Source organism: Peromyscus californicus, unplaced genomic scaffold (assembly GCF_007827085.1).
Source record: "Peromyscus californicus insignis strain IS unplaced genomic scaffold, ASM782708v3 Scaffold_23__1_contigs__length_62951481, whole genome shotgun sequence".
Classification (NCBI taxonomy): domain Eukaryota; kingdom Metazoa; phylum Chordata; class Mammalia; order Rodentia; family Cricetidae; genus Peromyscus; species Peromyscus californicus.
This window is the reverse complement of record NW_026294534.1, coordinates 18,410,649-18,430,975: the sequence shown is the minus strand read 5'-3', so window position 1 is coordinate 18,430,975 and position 20,327 is coordinate 18,410,649. Positions and strand designations below refer to the sequence as shown.

The following is a 20,327-nucleotide window of genomic DNA, read 5'->3' as shown; positions in this document are numbered from 1 at the left end:
TTGAGGTCAGTTTCTGTCTTCTGCATATGATCACATACATGTAAATGAGTACATGATATACACAGAACATCCAGGCTATTTGAAGAATTTATAAAACTGAACAATAATAAAAATAAAACCCCTTTCGCACATGAACAAAGGATTTGAATAGAAGGAACTATTTATCTCCAAAGAAGACAAACAGATGGCCAATAAACACATGAAATAGTAATATCATTCAATGATCACTAGAAAAAGACAATCAGTGGGTTACCACAAACTAATTAGTGAGGGTAAAGCTCTTCCCACTACCACCATGAGCCCAAAGAAAGGAAAATAAATGTTGGTTCGAATTGGTTGGGAGAAATTGAAACCATTATGCACTTCTGGTGGGATAGGGTGATGCTATGGAAATGAATTTGATAGCTTTTTAAAATATTTAAACATAAAATAACATGTATTCATCAGTTCCACTAGTAAGCACACCACTGAAAGAACTGAGTGGGTACAACCAGATAATTATACACATATAACATTATTTTATATATGTATATATAATATAATATAATTATATACACATAGCATCATTCACAATCACCACAAAGTAGAAATAATGCACCTTCGTCTACAGATTAGATGCAATAAATGCACACAGTGGAATATTATTTAGCAGTAAAAGGAAGAAAGTTCTGCAAAGTGCTGTAATGTGGACAGATCATCAAAGTGTAGCACAAAATCTGCTTTAGTCTTTTGATTAAAAACCCAGGAGCCAGATTTTGGGGTAAATGCTGAAAGATCAGAAAGACAAAAGAACAAGCCACTGCCACGTCTTACCTCTAGGACTCCTCAGCCTGAAAAAGCCTTTAGCCGAAAGGGCCGTTCCTGTCTCCTCATGCCTTATATACCTTTCTCTGCCCAGCCATATTACTTCTTTCTTAGTGCTGCGATTAAAGGCGAGTGTGCCTCCCAAGTACTGGGAGCAAAGGCATGAAATCCCAAGTGCTGGAATTAAAGGCCTGTGACTCCCAAGTACTGGAATTAAAGGTGTGTGCCACCACTGCCGGCTCTGTTTCTTTCCTAGACTGAGTCAATCTCATATAGTCCAGGGTGGCTTTGAACTCACAGAGATCCAGATGGATCTCTGCCTCCCGAGTGCTTGGATTAAAGGTGTGTGCCACCGCTGCCTGGCCACTGTGTTTAATCTGTTCTCTGATCTTCAGGCAAATTTTATTAGGGTACACAATATATCACCACATCAAAGTGTTGTGTTAACTAAGTAAAAAAGACCAATCCATGATTCTGCTTACATGTATAGACAGGAAGCTCATTGACACAGACAGATGAAAACACAACTGAGGTTTCCAGGGAGTTACAGGCAAGAAGAGTGGGATGCCTAATGGTTAGAGAGTTTCTGACTGAGTTATTAAATAGTTAAAAACAGGTAATGGTAATGGTTGGACAATACCGAAATATACTTAATAGTATGTAGTGGACCCTTACAGTTGTTTGAATAATTAAATTAATTAATAATAATTAAATAATAAATTAATTTTTTGTGAGGCTACTGTAACTTTTACTTGAGAAAATTGGTGATTTTGCTTAGCATCCACAGAGCTGGGTTCAAGTACCAATACCACAAAACAAACAACAACAACCAAAATAAAATGATATGAAAAAGAACCAGTGAACTCTTTAGCTGTTAAAATTCATACTCAAGGTAGATGCTTTCCTGCAGAAATTCTGTCTCTTAAGTAAAGGAGATAGTTGTCCTTCCTTAACTTGGTATACTTCTCTGTGTATTTATAGGGTTAATGCCTCTGGGAAGCCAGGAGTCTTCAGACAGCCTCGCAGCAGAGATTATTACACCTGAAATCAGGTAAGGAGAGTAACAGTGACAGTCACTCCACATAAGTCCTTGTAGAGAACTCATCTCCAGTGTTAAAGGAACCAGCTCCTCTTTTTGATGGGCATTTCAGCCTGAACTCGGTATTACAGTTCCATGTTTTCAGCATTTTAGAAGCTTTTTAAATTGTCCAGAGAACTAATTATTTTCCCTTGAGTGAGACAGTCTTTCACATTACAAAATCAAACTCACATATCACATTTGGAGCCTCAGCGGACAGCATGAAAATACCTAAGACAAAGGTTGTCCTTAGCTGTCATCCTAATAAACAAGTACTAAGATGTGTGTATTAACCACTGGGAGTGAGCTGCAGGTCCAGTGCTGCAAAGAGAGGAGCTCCTCCCACCTGTAACTCCTCCTCCTCCCTCAGCGGTCCTCACCTGTTTATCTGGACATAGCATCTTAGAGAGTTCATGTCCTTTGGTACACTTCACAGCATTATGTGTATGAATGAAAACGAGAGGAGGGAGCTGACTGTGCAGAAGGTAATGATGACCTTGTGGACCTGTTTGTCGTTGTCCTTATCAAATGTTGTCCATCAGGTCCCACGCATCACTGTGTGCGTGCGCGCGCGCGTGCATTCTCTCCAGCCATGGCTCGTGTAGAGGTTAGAGGACAACTTGGGAGGTGGTTCTCTCTTTCTACCTTGGAATCAAGGAGTCAGACTTGGACTGTTGGCCATCTCCCTAGCCCCTTATGTACTTTTCTCTTTTCACCATCTGGGAACAAACGAAATTAGTTGAATGAATGCATACTTATTCTTTTTAAGTATTTATAGATAAATGGCTGTATCCTTTACTCCAAAAGCAGTGAAGGAAGCCTGTTGGTAAAGGTTTTTTAAGCTAAAAAGGAGCAAGGATAACCCACAACTGTGGTTTTTCTATGTGTGATTAGATACAACTTAAGTCTGCTCTATATCCTAAAGAGCTAACAAGAAAATGAAATTATAAACAGTGATGAAAACTTTAAGCATACGTCATAGACAGTGAGTTAATATTTGATGTTTCACTCATGTTAGGGTTTTCGAGGAACTAGAAGCCTCAAACAAGGTAACAAGTGGGAAAAAATATCTTTAGAACAAATTACAGAAAGTCTTCTGGTTAGAAATGTGCCCATCTTTTAACTGAAAATTTGCTTTTCTGGTAAATAATCTTAAGGAAATAGCCAACAATATACACAAAGCTGTTTTATAAAGCTGCTCATTATTAAAATGCTTAAAATGTATCATCTAAATAAGTAACAATTGATTTATAACTTTTAGTACTATGTCATTTAAATATTAAAAGATTGTGGAATTCTAAGGTAATGAGCAAGTACCAGTACAAAACATACTGCTCGATCCTTTTCTTTTGAAAAGCAAATATTTGTCTGTATGTATATATACACAGAACTAGAAGGTTGTTTCAGCAACAGTCACTGTGCACTATATGGTTACAGAGTCATGTTCTAATTTAAATATTACATAAGAGGGAAGCAGGACTTGGAATTGTCTTCATCCTTTGTCATGAAACACAGAAACTGTTTCTTCAGACTGTACATTCTAGAAGGAGTTTAGTTTGTGAAGGTGATACCTTTGGTACTCGGAAAGGCACTGAACTAGTCACAGACACTCTTTTTCATCTGTATCCTGTGTGTCGATACTCCAGCTTTATATGGCTGGGTCATGATCATATAGTGTCTTACTTAATGAACTAGATAATCAACTTTTATTTTTCTCACTCAGGGAGAAACTTATTCGTCTTCAGCATGAGAATAAGATGTTAAAAATCAGTCAAGAGGGCTCAGACAACGAGAAAATTGCCTTGTTGCAGAGCCTTCTAGATGATGCCAACCTGCGCAAGAATGAGCTGGAGACGGAGAACAGGTAGCGTGTGCGGGCACAGGGCCAGCCACAGCTTCTCCTCTGTGCCTTGGTGTTGGTATTTTTAAAGAAAGCTTGGGATGTATTTGAAAAATGATTATAAGCTAGTTTATTTCTTGCTTTTTTTAAAAATTACAACGTATCTTCTTTTTCCTCCCTCCAAATCATCTCCTCCACACTCTCCTTCAAATTCATGGCCTCTTCTTTCACTAATTGTTACTGCATGTATATATATGTGTGTATGTTTGTACATACATATTCCTAAATATAACCTGCTCAGTCTGTGTAATGTCACGTGTGTGTGTTTTCAGGGCTGACCGTTGGTCCCTGTACAGCCAGTTGGTGTGCTCTTCCCTGAAGGGCCACCTCTCCCGCTCCCAGCTTTCCTTAGGTGCCTGTAGTTTTTTGTGTACGGTTGAGGCCCCGTAGGCTTTTCTCCATCACTTTGGCATGTCCATTTGTGTTGTCTTTGTTCAGCTTTTATATTTCTTTTTATGATTATTTAATTTGTTTGACACAGGGTCTCACTATATAGTCCTGGCTGGCCTGGAACTCAGAGATCTGCCTGCCTGTGCTAGTATGAAAGCCTGTGTTACCATTCCTGGCTTTACAAAAAAACAAACAAAAAAAAAAAAAACAGATATGTAGAGGATTTAAAAAAAAAAAAAGCTGATACAGAGTTGGAGAGATGGGTCAGTGTTTAAGAGCACTGGCTGCTCTTGCAGAGGACCTGGGTTCAGTTCCCAGCACCCACATGGCAGCTGTCTGTAGTTCCAGTTCCAGAGGATCCAACACGCTCACACAGACATACATGCAGGTCAAACACCAATGCACATAAAATAAAAATAAATAAATCATTTTTAAAAACATATCTGATGCATTCACACTTTTCACAGCAATTGCTGTTCATAGTTGATTTTCACAAGCTAATGTTTGAAAGAATCTGCTGGTGTGGAGCTGAATTGTTAAAGTATTTTTTCCCTCATTTATTATTTGTATGACCTTAAAAGAAAATTTTTCCTCCCAAGAGCAGTTCAGTTATTTTGAAAATTTAAACTATTACATTAACAAAAAAATTCCATTTCTGCTTGTAAATTTTCCTTGTCTTAATATTACAGTTTTTCAGAATCAGTTACTATAAAATTAGCATGTTGTTATTGTTGTTGCTTTTTGTTTGTTTTTTAAGACAGGATTTCTCTGTGTAGCCCTGGCTGTCCAGGAAGTCACTCTGTAGATCAGTGTGGCCTCAAACACAGATCCTCCTGTCTCTGTCTCCCAAGTGCTGGTATTAAAGGTACATGCCACCACACCCGGCTTGGGAAATGTTTCTTAAGTAACAAATGTGACAGTGTTTCCCTTTTCTTACTGTTGTGATAAGCTGTCTTTTTTTTTTTTTTTTTTTACAGTTGACACAGTTGACATTATTATTGCATGTGACTGTATGCTCTGCACGCCTGTGTGCTGTGGCATTTCCCCAGGCAGGGTCAGATTGTTGGGATGGTTTTACCTAGCCTTACTTAACTTGTAATACTAAGTTCTGTAGATACTGAGGCAGAGTAGATAGCGTTATAGATGAATAGAAATATCACTGTGATTATAAGAACATCGTTAAATATAATGCTCTGTGGAGCATTGTATGTGATCACTTAGCAACACAGAGTGAGTGCTTTTTTTTGAATGAAATTTTAATTTAAATTTTTTTAAAGAGTTACTTATTTTTATTTTATGTGTGAGTCTTTTGCCTGTATGTGTGTCTGTGCAATACAGGCATGCATTGCCCACAGAGGCTAGAGAGGGCATTTGATCCCTGGGATTGGAATTACAGATAGTTATTAGCTACCGTGTGAATTAAACCCAGGACCTCTGGAAAAGCAGCCAGTGCTCTTACCCACTGAGCCATCTCTCCAGCCCCTTTGTTTTCTTTTTTTGAGAATTTCATACATGAGTACTGTGTTTACATCATTTCCTACCACCTGCCCTTTTCCATCTCTAACTCCTACCATGCCCCTCCTCTCAAATTCATGACCTCTTCTTCTATAATTACTACACACACACACACACACACACACACACACACACACAGAGTTCATTTAGTATTGCTCTTATGTACAAACATGTAGGGCTGCCCACTTGGGATTGGATAGCTGGGCAGGAGCACATTCCTGAAGAAAACTGATTCTCCTGTTCTCAGGAGCCATTGACTACCTGTGACTCTTCCTTTAGGGTGAGGCCTTGTGAGAGTCCCTCATCCATATGGCCTATCAATTGGTGGCATTACTATGCATGTCTTGTTTAGGCAACCATATTGTTAAGATTTGTATGGGTACCGTGTCTAGAAGATTTTATGGATATAGTTATCTAGAAGACACCATTTCACAGAAGGCATCCTGTTCTTCTGGCACTGATAACGATTTTTCCCTGAGCCTAATTAAGGGTTGCATTGTAGATGTATCAGCTGTGGTTGGGCACCCCATGGTCACTTGTTCTCTCTACTTTGATCAGTTGTGGATCACTGGGTAGTGTCCATCCACAACAAAAACAAAGCTTCTTGAATAAGGTGTGAAAGCTACAGTTAACTGTAGGAATAAGGATAAGTGCTTAGAACAGAGTAGAAATTTGTTTAGAAAATGACAGTCAAGGGTTCTCCTCTAGGGCCTGTGACCTCTCCAGCAGTGGCCATTGCCTGGTTTTACAGCATGAGTTTCCTCATACCGACTCGACCTTAAATCCAATTGCACAGCTCTTGGTTACCACCAGGCTAAAGGGCCAGTATTGCATCCTTGGGGATGTCATTGCTGTGGTTTACAGGCTTCACAGTTGGCTGTGACTACCCATGGCTTCTCTCACTCAGGAGCTTGCACAGCACCTTCTGATCCTGAGAGCTAGTCTGCAGTGGGGAACTTTCCAGGTCAGTTCCAGCTTGGTTCCTCCAGGTCCTGTGCCCAAAGTGGGTGGTGTCTTCAGCAGTAGGAGCTTAGAAAATGTAGAAAGTAGAGAAAGGAAAGTCACAGAGGACTATGGACGTATCTTGAGCTGCATTCATTGTTCTCTGTATTTTAACCATTCTGATCCAGTCTACTTCTTCCTACTCTAAATTTTATTCCAGTAGAAAAAGCACCCACAATTCTTTCATATTGTTTCTCCTAATTCTTCTTTTCTCTTCAGGAACAGAACAGGTAGTTTTCACAAAACAAATAACTTAGTTTCTGTGTATTTTTATAATTATTAACACATGTTAATTCACACATTTGTGGGTTTCACTATGGCCTTGTTATACTTAGAAATACCATGTTTTTACCATGCCTGTTTTCAGATTCCCTACTACCCATCTCACCCCATCCTTGCCACACACATGCTTGTCCCTTGGACCTTCTCTTGTCCTTAACGGAAGTCTCCATTCTACTTTCTGGTTTATTTGTTTCTTTCTTTCGCTTTGTTTTTTACTCTTTTGGGGAGCCCACCACTCAGCTCCCAAATAAATCACAGAGACTTATTCTTAATTATAAATGTCCAGCCTTAGCTTGGCTTAAATTATTAAATTCTTAGCCAACTTTACTCAAATTATCCCACCTATCTTTTGCCTCTGAGCTTTTCCTGTTCTCTTACTTCTGTATCTTACTCTTACTTTGTGGCTTGCTGGGTAGCTGGGTAGCTGGCCCCTGGAGTCCTCCTCCTTCTCTGACTACTTCTTCTTTTCTCCTTCCAGATTTCTCCTTCTATATCTTCTCCCTGCCTGCCAGCCCCACCTATCCTTTCTCCTGACTTGCTATTGGCCATTCAGCTCTTTATTAGACAATCAGGTGTTTTAGACAGGCACAGTAACACAGCTTCACAGATTTAAACAAACACAACATAAACAAAAGTAACATACCTTAAAATAATATTTCCCAACACTCCTTAGTTTCCAAATATGAGAGAAAACTTTTTTTTTTTTTTTTTTTTTTTTTTGGTTTTTTGAGACAAGGTTTCTGGCTGTCCTGGAACTCACTCTGTAGACCAGGCTGGCCTTGAACTCACAGAAATCCACCTGCCTCTGCCTCCCAAGTGCTGGGATTAAAGGCATGCACCACCATTGCCCAGCAAAACATACTTTTCTTTCTATGGTTATCTTTTTTTCACTTAGCATGATGTACACCAATTCCATCCTACAAATGACAAAATTTCATTCTTCTTCATGACTGAGTAAAATGTGTATTTATTCAACAGTTTCTTTATCCATTCATCTATTGATGGACACTCAAGCTGTTAGCATTACTTAGCTTTGTGAATAGTGCTGTGATAAACATAAGTATGCAACTGTCTCAGTTGTATACTGGCTCTGACTTTTGTGTGTATACCCAGGAATGGCATAGAAGGATTGAATAAAAAATGGTTTATTTTCTTTTTTTTTTTTTTTTTTGGTTTTTCGAGACAGGGTTTCTCTGTAGTTTTGCGCCTTTCCTGGAACTCACTTTGTAGACCAGGCTGGCCTCGAACTCACAGAGATCCTCCTGCCTCTGCCTCCCGAGTGCCGGGATTAAAGGTGTGCGCCACCACCTCCCGGCTGGTTTGTTTTCTTTTTAGTTTACCAATTTTCATAACTGTTTTTGCTAGTTTACACTACTCCTGACATTGTAGAAGGGTTCATTTGGCTTTTTTTATATCTTTGCCAGCATTTGGACTGGAAAGATGGCTGCTCTCCCAGAGGATTTGGGTTTGATTTCAGAACCCTCTTGGAGGCTCACAGTGGTCTGTAACTCCAGTCTCAGTCCCAGGGGATCTCACACCCTCTTTGGGCCTCTGCAGGCACTGTATACATGTGGTGCATATACATACATTCAGCCAGAACACCCATAAAAGTAAAATTAATAAATAATTAACTTAAAAAACTATTTGTTAGCATTTGTTGGGGACTTTCTTTTTTTTTAATGTTTTGGTTAAGTTTTATTTCTTTATGATCACTGCACATTAATTCTTACCATATGAATAGCTGGCAAAGTGTTTCTCCCATTCTGTATGTTCTCTATTCTACACTCAAACTTCTCAGTTCTTTATCTTTGTTTCCTGAACTACTGGACTCCTGTTGAGGAAATCATTGCCTGTGTTAATGATCTGACCATGTTTCCTATGATAGCTTCAAGGTTTTAAATCTTCAGTCCTTTTGAATGGATTTTGGCACAGGGTGAGAGATGTGAATCTCGTTTCATTCTCCCACATGCAGATATTTATTTTTCTGGAACCTCTTATACATTGTTGGCTAGGTCTGGTTTTACCTCAATACTATACTTTTGTTGTTAGGACTTTCTGATGGTTTTAAAATCAAATGAGTGATGCCACCAGCATTAGTCTTTTTATTTATATGGATAATGCCATTGGAATTTTGATGGGAATTGCATTGAATCTGCAGTTGCTTTGGATAGTTTGGGAACTTCAGCAACATTAATTCCCCTAGTCCATCAACGGAAGCGCTTTCTGCCCTCTGTTAATCCTCTTCAGTTCCTGTCTAGTAATTTTCACTCTAGAGATCTGCCTCGGTTTTAGTTAGGTTTATTCCTAGAAATGTTTTGGTTTTGGTTTGAGGGGTTTTTTGGTTGTTTGGTTTGTGAGGGTTTTGTGGGAGTTGTTGGAATTGCTTCTCTGGGTTCTTTCTGAGGAAGTTCACTGTTAGTGTACAGAGGAACTACTATTGGCAGGGCTTGGGGGTCCACGTCTTTAATCTCATTCCTCAGGAGGCAGAGGCAGGTGCATCTCTCAGAGTCCAAACCCATGTGGTCTTCATGGTGTGTTCCAGGCCATCCAGGGCTACATACTGAGACCCTGTCTTAGAAAACGAAAGGAAAGCTACTATTTTTGTATATTGAGTGTATATCCTGCTACCTAACTGATTTTTTTTTATTAGTTTTAAAAAGGTATTTTGGTAGAATCTTTAGAATTTTCTTTGTATAGGATTTTGTCAACAGAAGTAATTAATTCCCCTCCTTTCCTAGCAAAGTTATTTGGAACTCTGAAGTATTATGTAGCAAATAATTACGTTAATCTGCCAGACAGTATATTAAAATTGCCTTTTGTAACCCTTATAACAGTATTTTGAGCTCCATCTTAAAACCGAGGAAGCTAAAGCCAAAGAACGTTTAGTAGTTTTCAGTTAGCAGATTTAAATATTAAAGCCCGGGTCTTTTAGCTCCCAAAGTCTGCAGTGGCGTTGTCGATTTTAAAACAGCAGAGAGAGGGAAAGCAAAAGTGAGGTTGTGTTGTTTTGTTTTGTTTGTTGACACAGGCTCATATGTGTACCAGGCTGGCCTCAGGCTTACTGCATGGCTAAGGATGACCTTAAGCTTCTGACTTTCCTGCCTCATTCCCCAAGTTTGGGGACCACAGGCATGTGCCACTGTGCCTGGTTTATACAGTACTGGGGTGGAGCCAGGCATCTAGGCAAGCGCTCTACCAACTGAGCTACATCTCCAGCCCAAAAGTGAAATTTTAAATATAAAAAATAATATGGAGGGGACTGGAGAGGTGACTCAGCAGTTAAGAGCACTGGCTGTTCTTCCAGAGGACCTGTGTTCAATTCCCAGCAACCACATAATGGCTCATAACCATCTGTAATGAGATCTGGTGCCCTCTTCTGGCCTTCAGGCAGACATGCAGACAGAACACTCTATACATAATAAATAAATCTTTAAAAAAAACAATATGGAAAGTAATCTTGACTAATGAAACTGTGCGTGTGCTATTGCAATTATACAATGCTACTACAGCCTGAGCTCTAAGCTTGCCAATGATGCTTTCAGTGAAATCAGTATGACAACCCAAGGGCAAGTACATGTGGAGAATTAATATGTGCTTGCTTTGCAGGCTGGTGAATCAAAGACTTCTAGAAGTACAGTCACAAGTAGAAGAACTGCAGAAATCTTTGCAGGATCAAGGCTCAAAAGCAGAAGATGTAAGTTTTGATATGTACCAACTGTGCTCTGAAAGTTTCACAACTAAGAAAACCTGTAATTTTGATACTTTGTAAAAATAAATTCATGTGTGTGAGTTGTAGGGGCAGGGTGCTCCTGTGCATGTGCACTCCACAGCTCACTGCAGAGGTCAGGGGACAGCCTGTGGGTTTGTTTCTGTCCTTGCTCCATGTGGGTCCCAGGAACTGGTGACAAACCTCTTTACCATTGAAGCATCTCTCAGGCACATCTCCAATTTTTTTATTGATGATCTCTAAGAATTTAGCATTATACTTGTTATAGGGGAGAAATACTGTTTTCCTTTTTTTCTGGCATTCTTTATTTAAAAGCCCTGTTTAATTGACTCTGCTAAGTTTACTTGTGTTATCAGGCAAGACATTACACTGAAGCGCTACATCTTAAGTGTGTTCAATTCATAGTGAAGTAAAAGGTTTCCCCCCTCAAGCTAAAACAAAAAATGTAAAGACATGCCCAAGAAGAAATTTTTTAATATAAACTTAGTATTTAAGAAAAGAATGCTATCTCTAGCATCAGAATCCATGCTGACCTTTTTATATTCTTTTAGCATTCTACATATCTGTCTTAGCTCTCCTCTGCTCTTAGCACATTCTCACTGGAATATGGTACCTGTGCTGAGCGTAGGATGATGACTTACATCATCTCCGTTCACTAACCACCTTTCACAGTGCTTAGGATGATAACTTACATTATCTCCGTACACTAACCACCTTTCACAGTGCTTAGGATGCCTAGTAGACATCTCTGGCAACAAGAAATAGGTTATAATTGGTAAATCCTTTATATTGAATAAAGCATACACAATAAAACTAAAGCACAAAAGTGTTTAAGAACAGTGTAAAGAATAGGGAAAATCAATGTTAAATAATCAGTCTTTTGTTTTCTATTGCCAATGCAGTTTTCTATAATCTCAGACATTTCAGTTTAAACTTTCTAGATTGCTTTCATTGACACAGTCAGTTGGAGGAATCTCCAGCCTTATTAACATAGGAACAGCTGAAAAGAGAAGAGAGTTGAGTAAATTACTTTTAAAGTTTGGGAATATTAAATATAAAAGCCCTTGAGGCCTCTAACTTAGTTTTGTAAGTTTCTGTGCACATATATCTTGTTTAGATTGCCAGTGTGACCCTCTAATTCATGATTTAGTTTATTTCTTTTTTTTTTTTTTTTTTTTTTTTTTTTTTTTTTTTCGAGACAGGGTTTCTCTGTGTAGCTTTGCGCCTTTCCTGGAACTCACTTGGTAGTCCAGGCTGGCCTCGAACTCACAGAGATCCGCCTGGCTCTGCCTCCCGAGTGCTGGGATTAAAGGCGTGCGCCACCACCGCCCGGCCTGATTTAGTTTATTTCTTAATGAGTTGATAATTGTCTTAGTTTCCCAGGTCAGTTCAACTACTGTTATTTTTAACAACCATACACCTTTATTAAAATGGAACTAGTTAAAATGCCAAGCCATACTTTTGTTCTTTTTTTTTTTTTTTTACTTTTTAAAACTTTGTGGCTCTGGGATTCAAATCTACCACTGAGCCATACCTCTAGCCCAGTGTCATGATTTAAAAACAATCAAACAAACAAACAAATGGTAAATCCCAAAGAGATGAAATGAGTGCACTGAAATAATAATGCCTACTTAACAGTGTCTTAGAGGTGAGCCATAGGATGTAGTATTTCTTACTTCATTGGCATCACTAGATCCCTTTTACCAAAAGAAATATAAAGTTCACTTGGGTCTTAAAAATTTGGAGGTGACTGTTGTGGATTTGTTTTGGTAGAAAAGGGAAAGAGGGTACTACACACAGGTAAGCATGGGAGTGTTCCAACTAACTAAATGTAGCAGTGCAGTAAGGACCATTGTATGTACTTCTCTTGCTTAAATTAACACATTAAGGAATTGTTTAAAGTGACTTGGGACAGCCTAGTTAGTTATCACTGTGATAAATCTAATTAAACATATTATGGGCAATTGCTGTAGTGATTATATTTCAGAGGTAAGATGCCAGCACTATCAAATACTTGCATAAACTGGTCACCTTTTAACTGCCTAAGTAGTAATGAGATGTCTAGCTCTAATCTAAGCAAAATTTCCTTCCGTGTTCTTCTCTGCAGACAAAATTCAGGTGGAAATTTTTCTGTTTTGAAGACTCCAGATTCCTTAGAGAAATAATTAGTTTAGTTCAGGATATGTGGTTCTTTTACCCCATCAGATTTTTGATATTTTTCTCTTATTTTTCTCCTCAATAATCTATAGTGTTATATCTCAGGAGTGTGGTGCATAGAGCAACCTCTAGACCGGATTCATCCCCTCTGAAGAAGAACACATAATTGCTGCCTTTTCTATTATCAAAACAGTCTTTTCTTATAACCTTAAGTTAGAGCATGATGGTTTGCACATTTTTATTATTATTTTTATGTTATTTGTTTTTAGCATGGAAGCAGAAATGCATTGTTATATCCAGTCATATGGATAATTTGAGCTAGCCACAGTATATAAAACTTCAGAGAACAAGACAGGATGAGGAGGCCATAGAAGAAAGAAAAATGTACAGTTCTGAAAAAATTGCCTATCTTTTACTTCTGTTCATGAGTTACTAAATCGTTCCTTCTCTTGGCTGCTGTGTTTGCTTCATACTAATATGTCCTCTCTGTCTCTTGGCATGGTTTCTGCTCAAGGCTATTGTAAGTATGGCTTCCTATTCATTTCCATATACTTAGCAGTTTTTAAGTTTATACTTTATCTGATATTAAAGTCAGTGGTACTGAAATTTTAAAGTAAGACTCGTGAAAAATGAATATTCTAATAGTTGCTATATAAGTATATGCTCTTGACAATTAAAATCTTAAAGTCGATCCAAATCTTAATGGAGAGGTCCTTCCCCTTTGTCTCCCTCCTGCTCTGTCCCTTATAATTAGTTCATTGATAGAATTGGCTGTAGTGTAGGCTTCCTTTTATAATCTGGTTTCCTCCAAGCACACATTTTGATAGTCATAGTCTTCAGTTTGGAGAGGCATTGCAACATAGAACACCTGGAAAGGGGGCGATCAGAGGGTTGGGGTCTCGGCCACAGTGGACTTTAATTTTCAGTGTGTTCCTTCAGTTACTAAAGGTGCTTGGGCCTCAGCCTCCCCGGTGTACAGCAGGGTTAATGTTACTGTCGTGAGGCTTACACACTGTACTTGGCAGGCTTTAGTGCCGTGTCTGGCATATTAGACTTGTAGTTAGTTATTTGACTATAGTATGTAAGAATTCCAATTGTTAAGATCTAATCAAAACACAAAATTAAGAATTTTTAATATTTCCATTCGTCCCCTTAGCAGAAAGAGAACAAATAATAATGATTTAAAAGCAAATAAAGATTAAAAGATTATTATCTTTTAATAAGATATCTTATTTTTATAGACCTTACTTTTAATAAGATATCTTATTAGAGGTATCATATATCTTATAGGAAGAACACATAATTGCTGCCTTTTCTGTTATCAAAACAGTCTTTTCTTATAACCTTAAGTCAGAGCATGATGGTTTGCACATTTTTATTTTTTTTTATTTTTTATTTTTTTTTTTTGGTTTTTCGAGACAGGGTTTCTCTGTGTAGCTTTGCTCCTTTCCTGGAACTTGCTTTGGAGACCAGGCTGGCCTCGAACTCACAGAGATCCGCCTGCCTCTGCCTCCCAAGTGCTGGGATCAAAGGTGTGCGCCACCACTGCCCGGCTTATTATTGTTTTTATGTTATTTGATTTTAGCATGGAAGCAGAAATGCATTGTTATATCCAGTCATATGGATAATTTGAGAACAAGACAGGATGAGGAGGCCATGGAAGAAAGAAAAATGTACAGTTCTGAAAAAATTGCCCATTTTTTACTTCTGTTATATGATATAAATAATATCTTTTTTAGATATTAAAGATATAAATAATATCTCTAATAAGATATCTTATTAAAAGTAAGGATATTATCTTTCTGTAGGTTTAGGGAAAATAGTAGTAGAGGACATTGTTCTAATTACAGTTACCATACTGAGAAAGATGTGAATTTGAAATATTCAAAGCCGTGTTAGATTTGATGGAATAAACTCAAGCCTGATGATACACACCTGAAATCCCAGACCTCCTGCATTTAGGAGGAGGGTCATGAGTTCAAGGGCAAACTGGGTTCCATACCTGGTGAGTTCTCGGCCATTTCTAAAAGGGAGGAAGTAGGTAGACAGGAGTTAATATGTGTGGTGATCACCATTAAAAGGGTAACTAAACATTGGAGAGGTTTTCCCTCTCCTCCTTGCTATTATCACACAATCAAGAGTGTGTTCTATAAGCCTACAGTAACTGGTTGAGTATCAGTTATCACATTATTCAAAATTCCTTGTTAATATTTACCCTTACAAGTGTTAAACTGCGAGATCTGGTGGTCTATGTGTCTATTACTTATTTTATGTAAGTTTTAACTTCCTGCTTTTCAGGAAGTTTAAAACCTTTAAAAACAAAATTACCCGGTCAAACCTTCATTCTCAACATCTCAACATCTTACTCTTTATATCTCTCATGCCATCAGATACATTACTTGTCATCAGCTAAAATATGGCAATGAATCTGAGACTTTATCATAATGCAGAGAAAGCAGGGTAAGAAAAATCTGTTACCGTTAGGGTACTCCTTGATACTGAGTCCAGGAATATTTGGGTCTCTATATAAGGAGCTTTTAAATTCATTTTCCTGTGTGTAAATTGAGAATTTATCTAGTTTCTATGTGTTTTATACTGACTGCTCTCACTTCTGGGCTGTTCTCTTCTTTTATTGAAGAGGAATAAATTGAGGTACATGGGTTTTGAGCTCTTTGACCAAAGAAATTACTGAGAGCTTACTCCAAGTTATTTACTATATACTCTTTAATTATTACAAAATAATGTTAGTTGAAATGTTAAATAATGAGCTAATTTTTTATTTTCCATTTTCAGTCAGTTCTTCTAAAAAAGAAGCTTGAAGAACATCTGTAAGTAGACAACTTGTTGAGGCTCTTCACATTGCAGAACAAAAGCACTTTGTGTTGTGGGTGCAGAGGGTGTAGGCAGTGGCATAAGTGGTCCTTGAAGATACAGGAAAGTACCACTTGGTAGTAGTGTCGACAGGACCATTTCTACCCAAGTCCTGCACATCAGTTCAGTGATTGTAAGCCAAGCATGGTGACTCACACGTGCAATCCAGGGCTGAGGCAGGAGAATTACTCCTGGTTTCAGGCCAACTTGGGCAACAGCGTGAGACTCCTTAGAAAAGAAAGGAGTATGAGATGCTGGATCAAAAATCTCAGCCTTCTTCTGTGACAGGCCAAATAGTAATTGTTTTAGGCTGTCTGAGTCCTGGCCTCTGGTGCAGCCGCTCAGCTCTAAAAGCAGCTGTAGACAATATTAAAACTAGTTAGGACTGTGCTGCAGTAGAACTTCACATATGGGAACAGGTACCCCACTGGCTGCCCCTGACAGGCTGCAGTTTGCCAGGCATCGACTCTTCTATAAGTAAACTTTTTAAAAATACAGACTTTTTTATTAATTCTTTGAGAATTTCATACGATGTATTTTGATCATATTCACAACCCCCACTCATTCCCTAACGCCTTCTCCCTATCCCACTCTACTTTGTCTTTTGTTGTTGGTATTGGTTTTTAGTTTTTGAGTTGGTTGGTTGGTTGGTTGGTTGGTCTGTCTTTAAAAAGACACTATCTTGAAGCAGATGTCCTGATCCTCTGGCTCTTACAATCTTTCCACCCCCATTTCTCCATGTTCCCTGAGCCTTAGGTATATGTGTTATAGCTATATCAACAAGTAAACATTTTAAAGTAGAGTGCTTATCAATAGCATATTTTCAAATAAGCCTTTGAATTTCAGTCATCTTAAGTAAGACTTTTTAACTTAAAAGTGAAATAAATACTTTAACTATTAACTTGATTTCTCTTGAAGAAATCTTCATCTTTAACTGGTTAACTGTGTTAGGGATATTTAATAATTTTTCTCGCCGGGCGGTGGTGGCGCACGCCTTTAATCCCAGCACTCGGGAGGCAGAGCCAGGCGGCTCTCTGTGAGTTCGAGGCCAGCCTGGGCTACCAAGTGAGTTCCAGGAAAGGCGCAAAGCTACACAGAGAAACCTTGTCTCAAAAAACCAAAAAAAAAAATAATAATAATTTTCTCATGCCCAGTAACAACCTTAATCTGTCATTTTTCAGCAAAATTCCTTGCAGGGATTAAGTGTGGGATGGCTATGAATCAGTAGCTGCTGAAATGTTACATTAAAATAAGCATTCTCAGCACCAAAGAGAAAATTTTGACTTTTCCTCCATGATTGGAAAGATATTCATGTTTCTGAAAGTTTGATATGTGTTACCCATTTTTTTAATATGTTGGATGTGATAGACTCCTAGCCACTGAGATTTCTAGAAAGTCTAATAATAGACAGATTCTTAGTGTTCTAGAACAATGTTACTTTCCAAGCTCTGTAAGGTTACCCAGAATGAGAATGTCATACCAAATCTAGTACTTTTATATTTTCCATTCCTCTCTGACAAAAACAGAATACTTCAGATCATAAATCTACTCTTTAACCATTATTATGTGTTCAGTTGTTTACATACTAAAATCTTCAGCAGAAAGGATCTTTTAGTGAAGATGGAGCCTGTTTATTATATCTGTTGTAAAAAAAAATAGCACAAAATAAAGGGGCTAAGAGAACAGAAAAATTACTTGTTATCTCACAGTTACAGAGCCAACAAATTTGAGGTCCAGTTGTCAAAAGATTGGTTTCCTAGAGGATGAGCAGTAGCGTGTCCAGCACATCTCCTAGTTCTGGTATCCGTTTGCAGTCCTTGGTGTTCCTTTGGTAGCCTGTGTCCAGTTGACATTCTTCCTGTTTAGTGCTTCTCTCATCCTCAAGGGATTTCTTCCAAGATGTTCAGTGAATGCCTGAAATCACTGACAGTTCTGAACTCTACATTTTGGTCTTTTTCTGTAGATAAATTCCTCTGATAATAGTTCAATTAAAAAAAAAAAGAACAATTATAACACTATCCTAAAGCCATTGTCCTAATAACCAACTGGTTACTGTGACAAGTGGTGGCTAACCTACACAGTATGGATATGTAGGACAAAGGGATAATTCACATGGAAGTTTATCACACAACTTGGTACATCGTATGACTTAAAACTTAACTTCTATCTGGGGTTCATGTAATGGTTTGACTCCAGTTGAGCATAAGCAACTGGAACCATGGGAAGCACAAAGCACTGTTAAGGAGAAATGTGGACCTCCCTTTGAGGACAACAGTAATGGGCTCAGCATGTACCCTGGCCCAGTACAACTTCCTAGGAGTTAACTGTATCTACAAAGATCCAGTTTCTAAATAGTGTCACAATCACAGTACTAGAGATTAGAACTTTCTAATCTGTCTTTGTCTTAATTCTAATCAATACATTACTTATGTCTAGCATTTTGCTTACTACATTTATCATTAAATATAGGTCTTCTAAAGGTCTCCTATTATACATGAACAGTATTATCTCTAGGAATTTCAGGTATACACAATAAAACTAATATATTACAGAGTATGTACTCTTTTCAATATGAAAAGGTACTGAGAAATACTATCAGCATTCAATGAGAATTACTGTTGCTTAACAACTTCAGCAATAATTCTCACTACTGATTTAATTTTTAAGCCAATTTGATGTGTTTAAAAATGTCTCTAGGTGCCAATAATGCCAAGGTCGCAGGTTTGATCCCACCAGCCAGTTCTACCTTGCTGGGCATTGGTGGCGCATGCCTTTACTCACAGCACTCAGGAGGCAGAGCCAGGCGGATCTCTGTGAGTTCGAGGCCAGCCTGGTCTACAGAGTGAGATTCAGGACAGGCACCAAAACTACACAGAGAAACCCTGTCTTGAAAAGACCAAAATAATAATAATAATAATAATAATAATAATAATAATAATTTACTGTAAAAGAAAAGGAACCAGGAGTGGTAATACACACCATTATTCCCAGCACTTGGAAGGCAGTAGTAGGTGAGTCTCTGAGTTCAAGACCAGCTTGATCTACAGAGTGAGTTCCAGGTGAACCAGAGTTACACAGTAAGACCCTGTGTCCAAAAAGGCAAGGAGGAATTTATTACAGTATCATGCTTTGAAAAAAATCAGAAGTAGACACAATAAAATGCTCAGTTATTATTGGTTATATGTTTTAGCCATCTGTCTTACACATATTACATAATGCTACACTGAACAATTTAAAGGAAAAATTATGTATCACATTATTATGAAACTTTCACAAGAGAAAAAGTTACTTTCTGTTTATTCTTTTTTATATTGGAATATAACTTTTATATAGTAATGTACATATCTTAAATTCCTAAACATAGGTTGTGAATGTTTACCTCCATATATAGATAACCTAAGTCAACATTTAATAGAATTCATCCTTTTGCCTTCCAGTTGATTGAGTACATCCCTGTATTAGCCACAGTGCTTATCTTCATCACCTTTTGTTAGTTTCAATGCTATATGTGTCATGAACAGAATCATCAACTCCTGACTTCCTTGTTCTGCATTATTTTGTGAGGTCTGTTCATGTGGTTGTATGTATCTGTATGTTCTGTAATGCTTGCTCTTTCTGTTAGTCTTTGTTTTTATTAGCTTACCTTTAGTGACAAGATTTTGCATTGAAAAAGCTTTACAGAGTTTGAAACTTAATTTTTACAGTATCCTTATTCCTAAAGACATGAAGATCCTCATATATGTCTTATGAAAAACCAAAAGAAATGGGTTTCGCCTTTTTTTAACCTTTAGTCCATTTACCTTTGTTTCAAGGGACTTGTGTATAATGTGAGCGTATTCCAAATATAATGAATTTTTAGTTCAAAATGAAAATGAGGATACAGAAACAAGGGCTGAGCATGTACTCAGAGGTGGAGAACTTGTGTAGCATGTATGAGACACTGAACTGGGTCTCCAGCCCAGGAAAGAAAAACGGAAGTGATGATGTAGTCCTATATTTTGTTGCAGAGAGAAGCTGCATGAAGCCAACAATGAATTACAGAAAAAGAGGGCCATTATTGAAGATCTTGAGCCAAGATTTAACAACAGCTGTGAGTTTTTCCTGATAGCATTAGCCATACACTATTCTATAGATAATTGTTGCCTTTTTAAATAGACTTTCAATTATTCTAGCAATTAAGAATTTCCCTTAGGGGGCTGGAGAAGGTGACTTAGTGGTTAAGAGCACTTGCTGCTCTTCCAGAAGACATAAGTTTGATTCCCAGAACCTACATTCTGGCTTACAACCCCTGTAACTCAACCTTCAGGGGACCCAACACCCTCTTCTGGCCTCCAGGGGCACCTACACATATTTGACAAATACTTATGAAGGCACATACACGTGTGCATAACTTAAGAAATACATAAAAACCAGGCGGTGGTGGCGCACGCCTTTAATCCCAGCACTCAGGAGGCAGAGGTAGGTGGATCTCTGTGAGTTCAAGACCAGCTTGGGCTACAGAGTGAGTTCCAGGAAAGACGCAAAGCTACACAGAGAAACCCTATCTCAAAAAACCAGAGAGACAGAGAGACAGAGACAGAGAGACAGAGAGAGAGAGAGAG

General features: G+C 38.1%; 1 protein-coding gene across 1 annotated transcript in view; it reads left to right on the top strand.

Moving 5' to 3' along the window:
* The window catches only part of Hook3 (hook microtubule tethering protein 3), a 100,098-nt gene that overhangs the window by 60,355 nt on the left and 19,416 nt on the right, over positions 1-20,327 (top strand). The window contains exons 14-18 of the mRNA XM_052751911.1: positions 1,786-1,855; positions 3,606-3,746; positions 10,578-10,665; positions 15,649-15,683; positions 19,734-19,816. Coding sequence (XP_052607871.1) covers positions 1,786-1,855; positions 3,606-3,746; positions 10,578-10,665; positions 15,649-15,683; positions 19,734-19,816 — 417 coding nt within the window. The remainder of the gene's footprint in view (positions 1-1,785; positions 1,856-3,605; positions 3,747-10,577; positions 10,666-15,648; positions 15,684-19,733; positions 19,817-20,327) is intronic.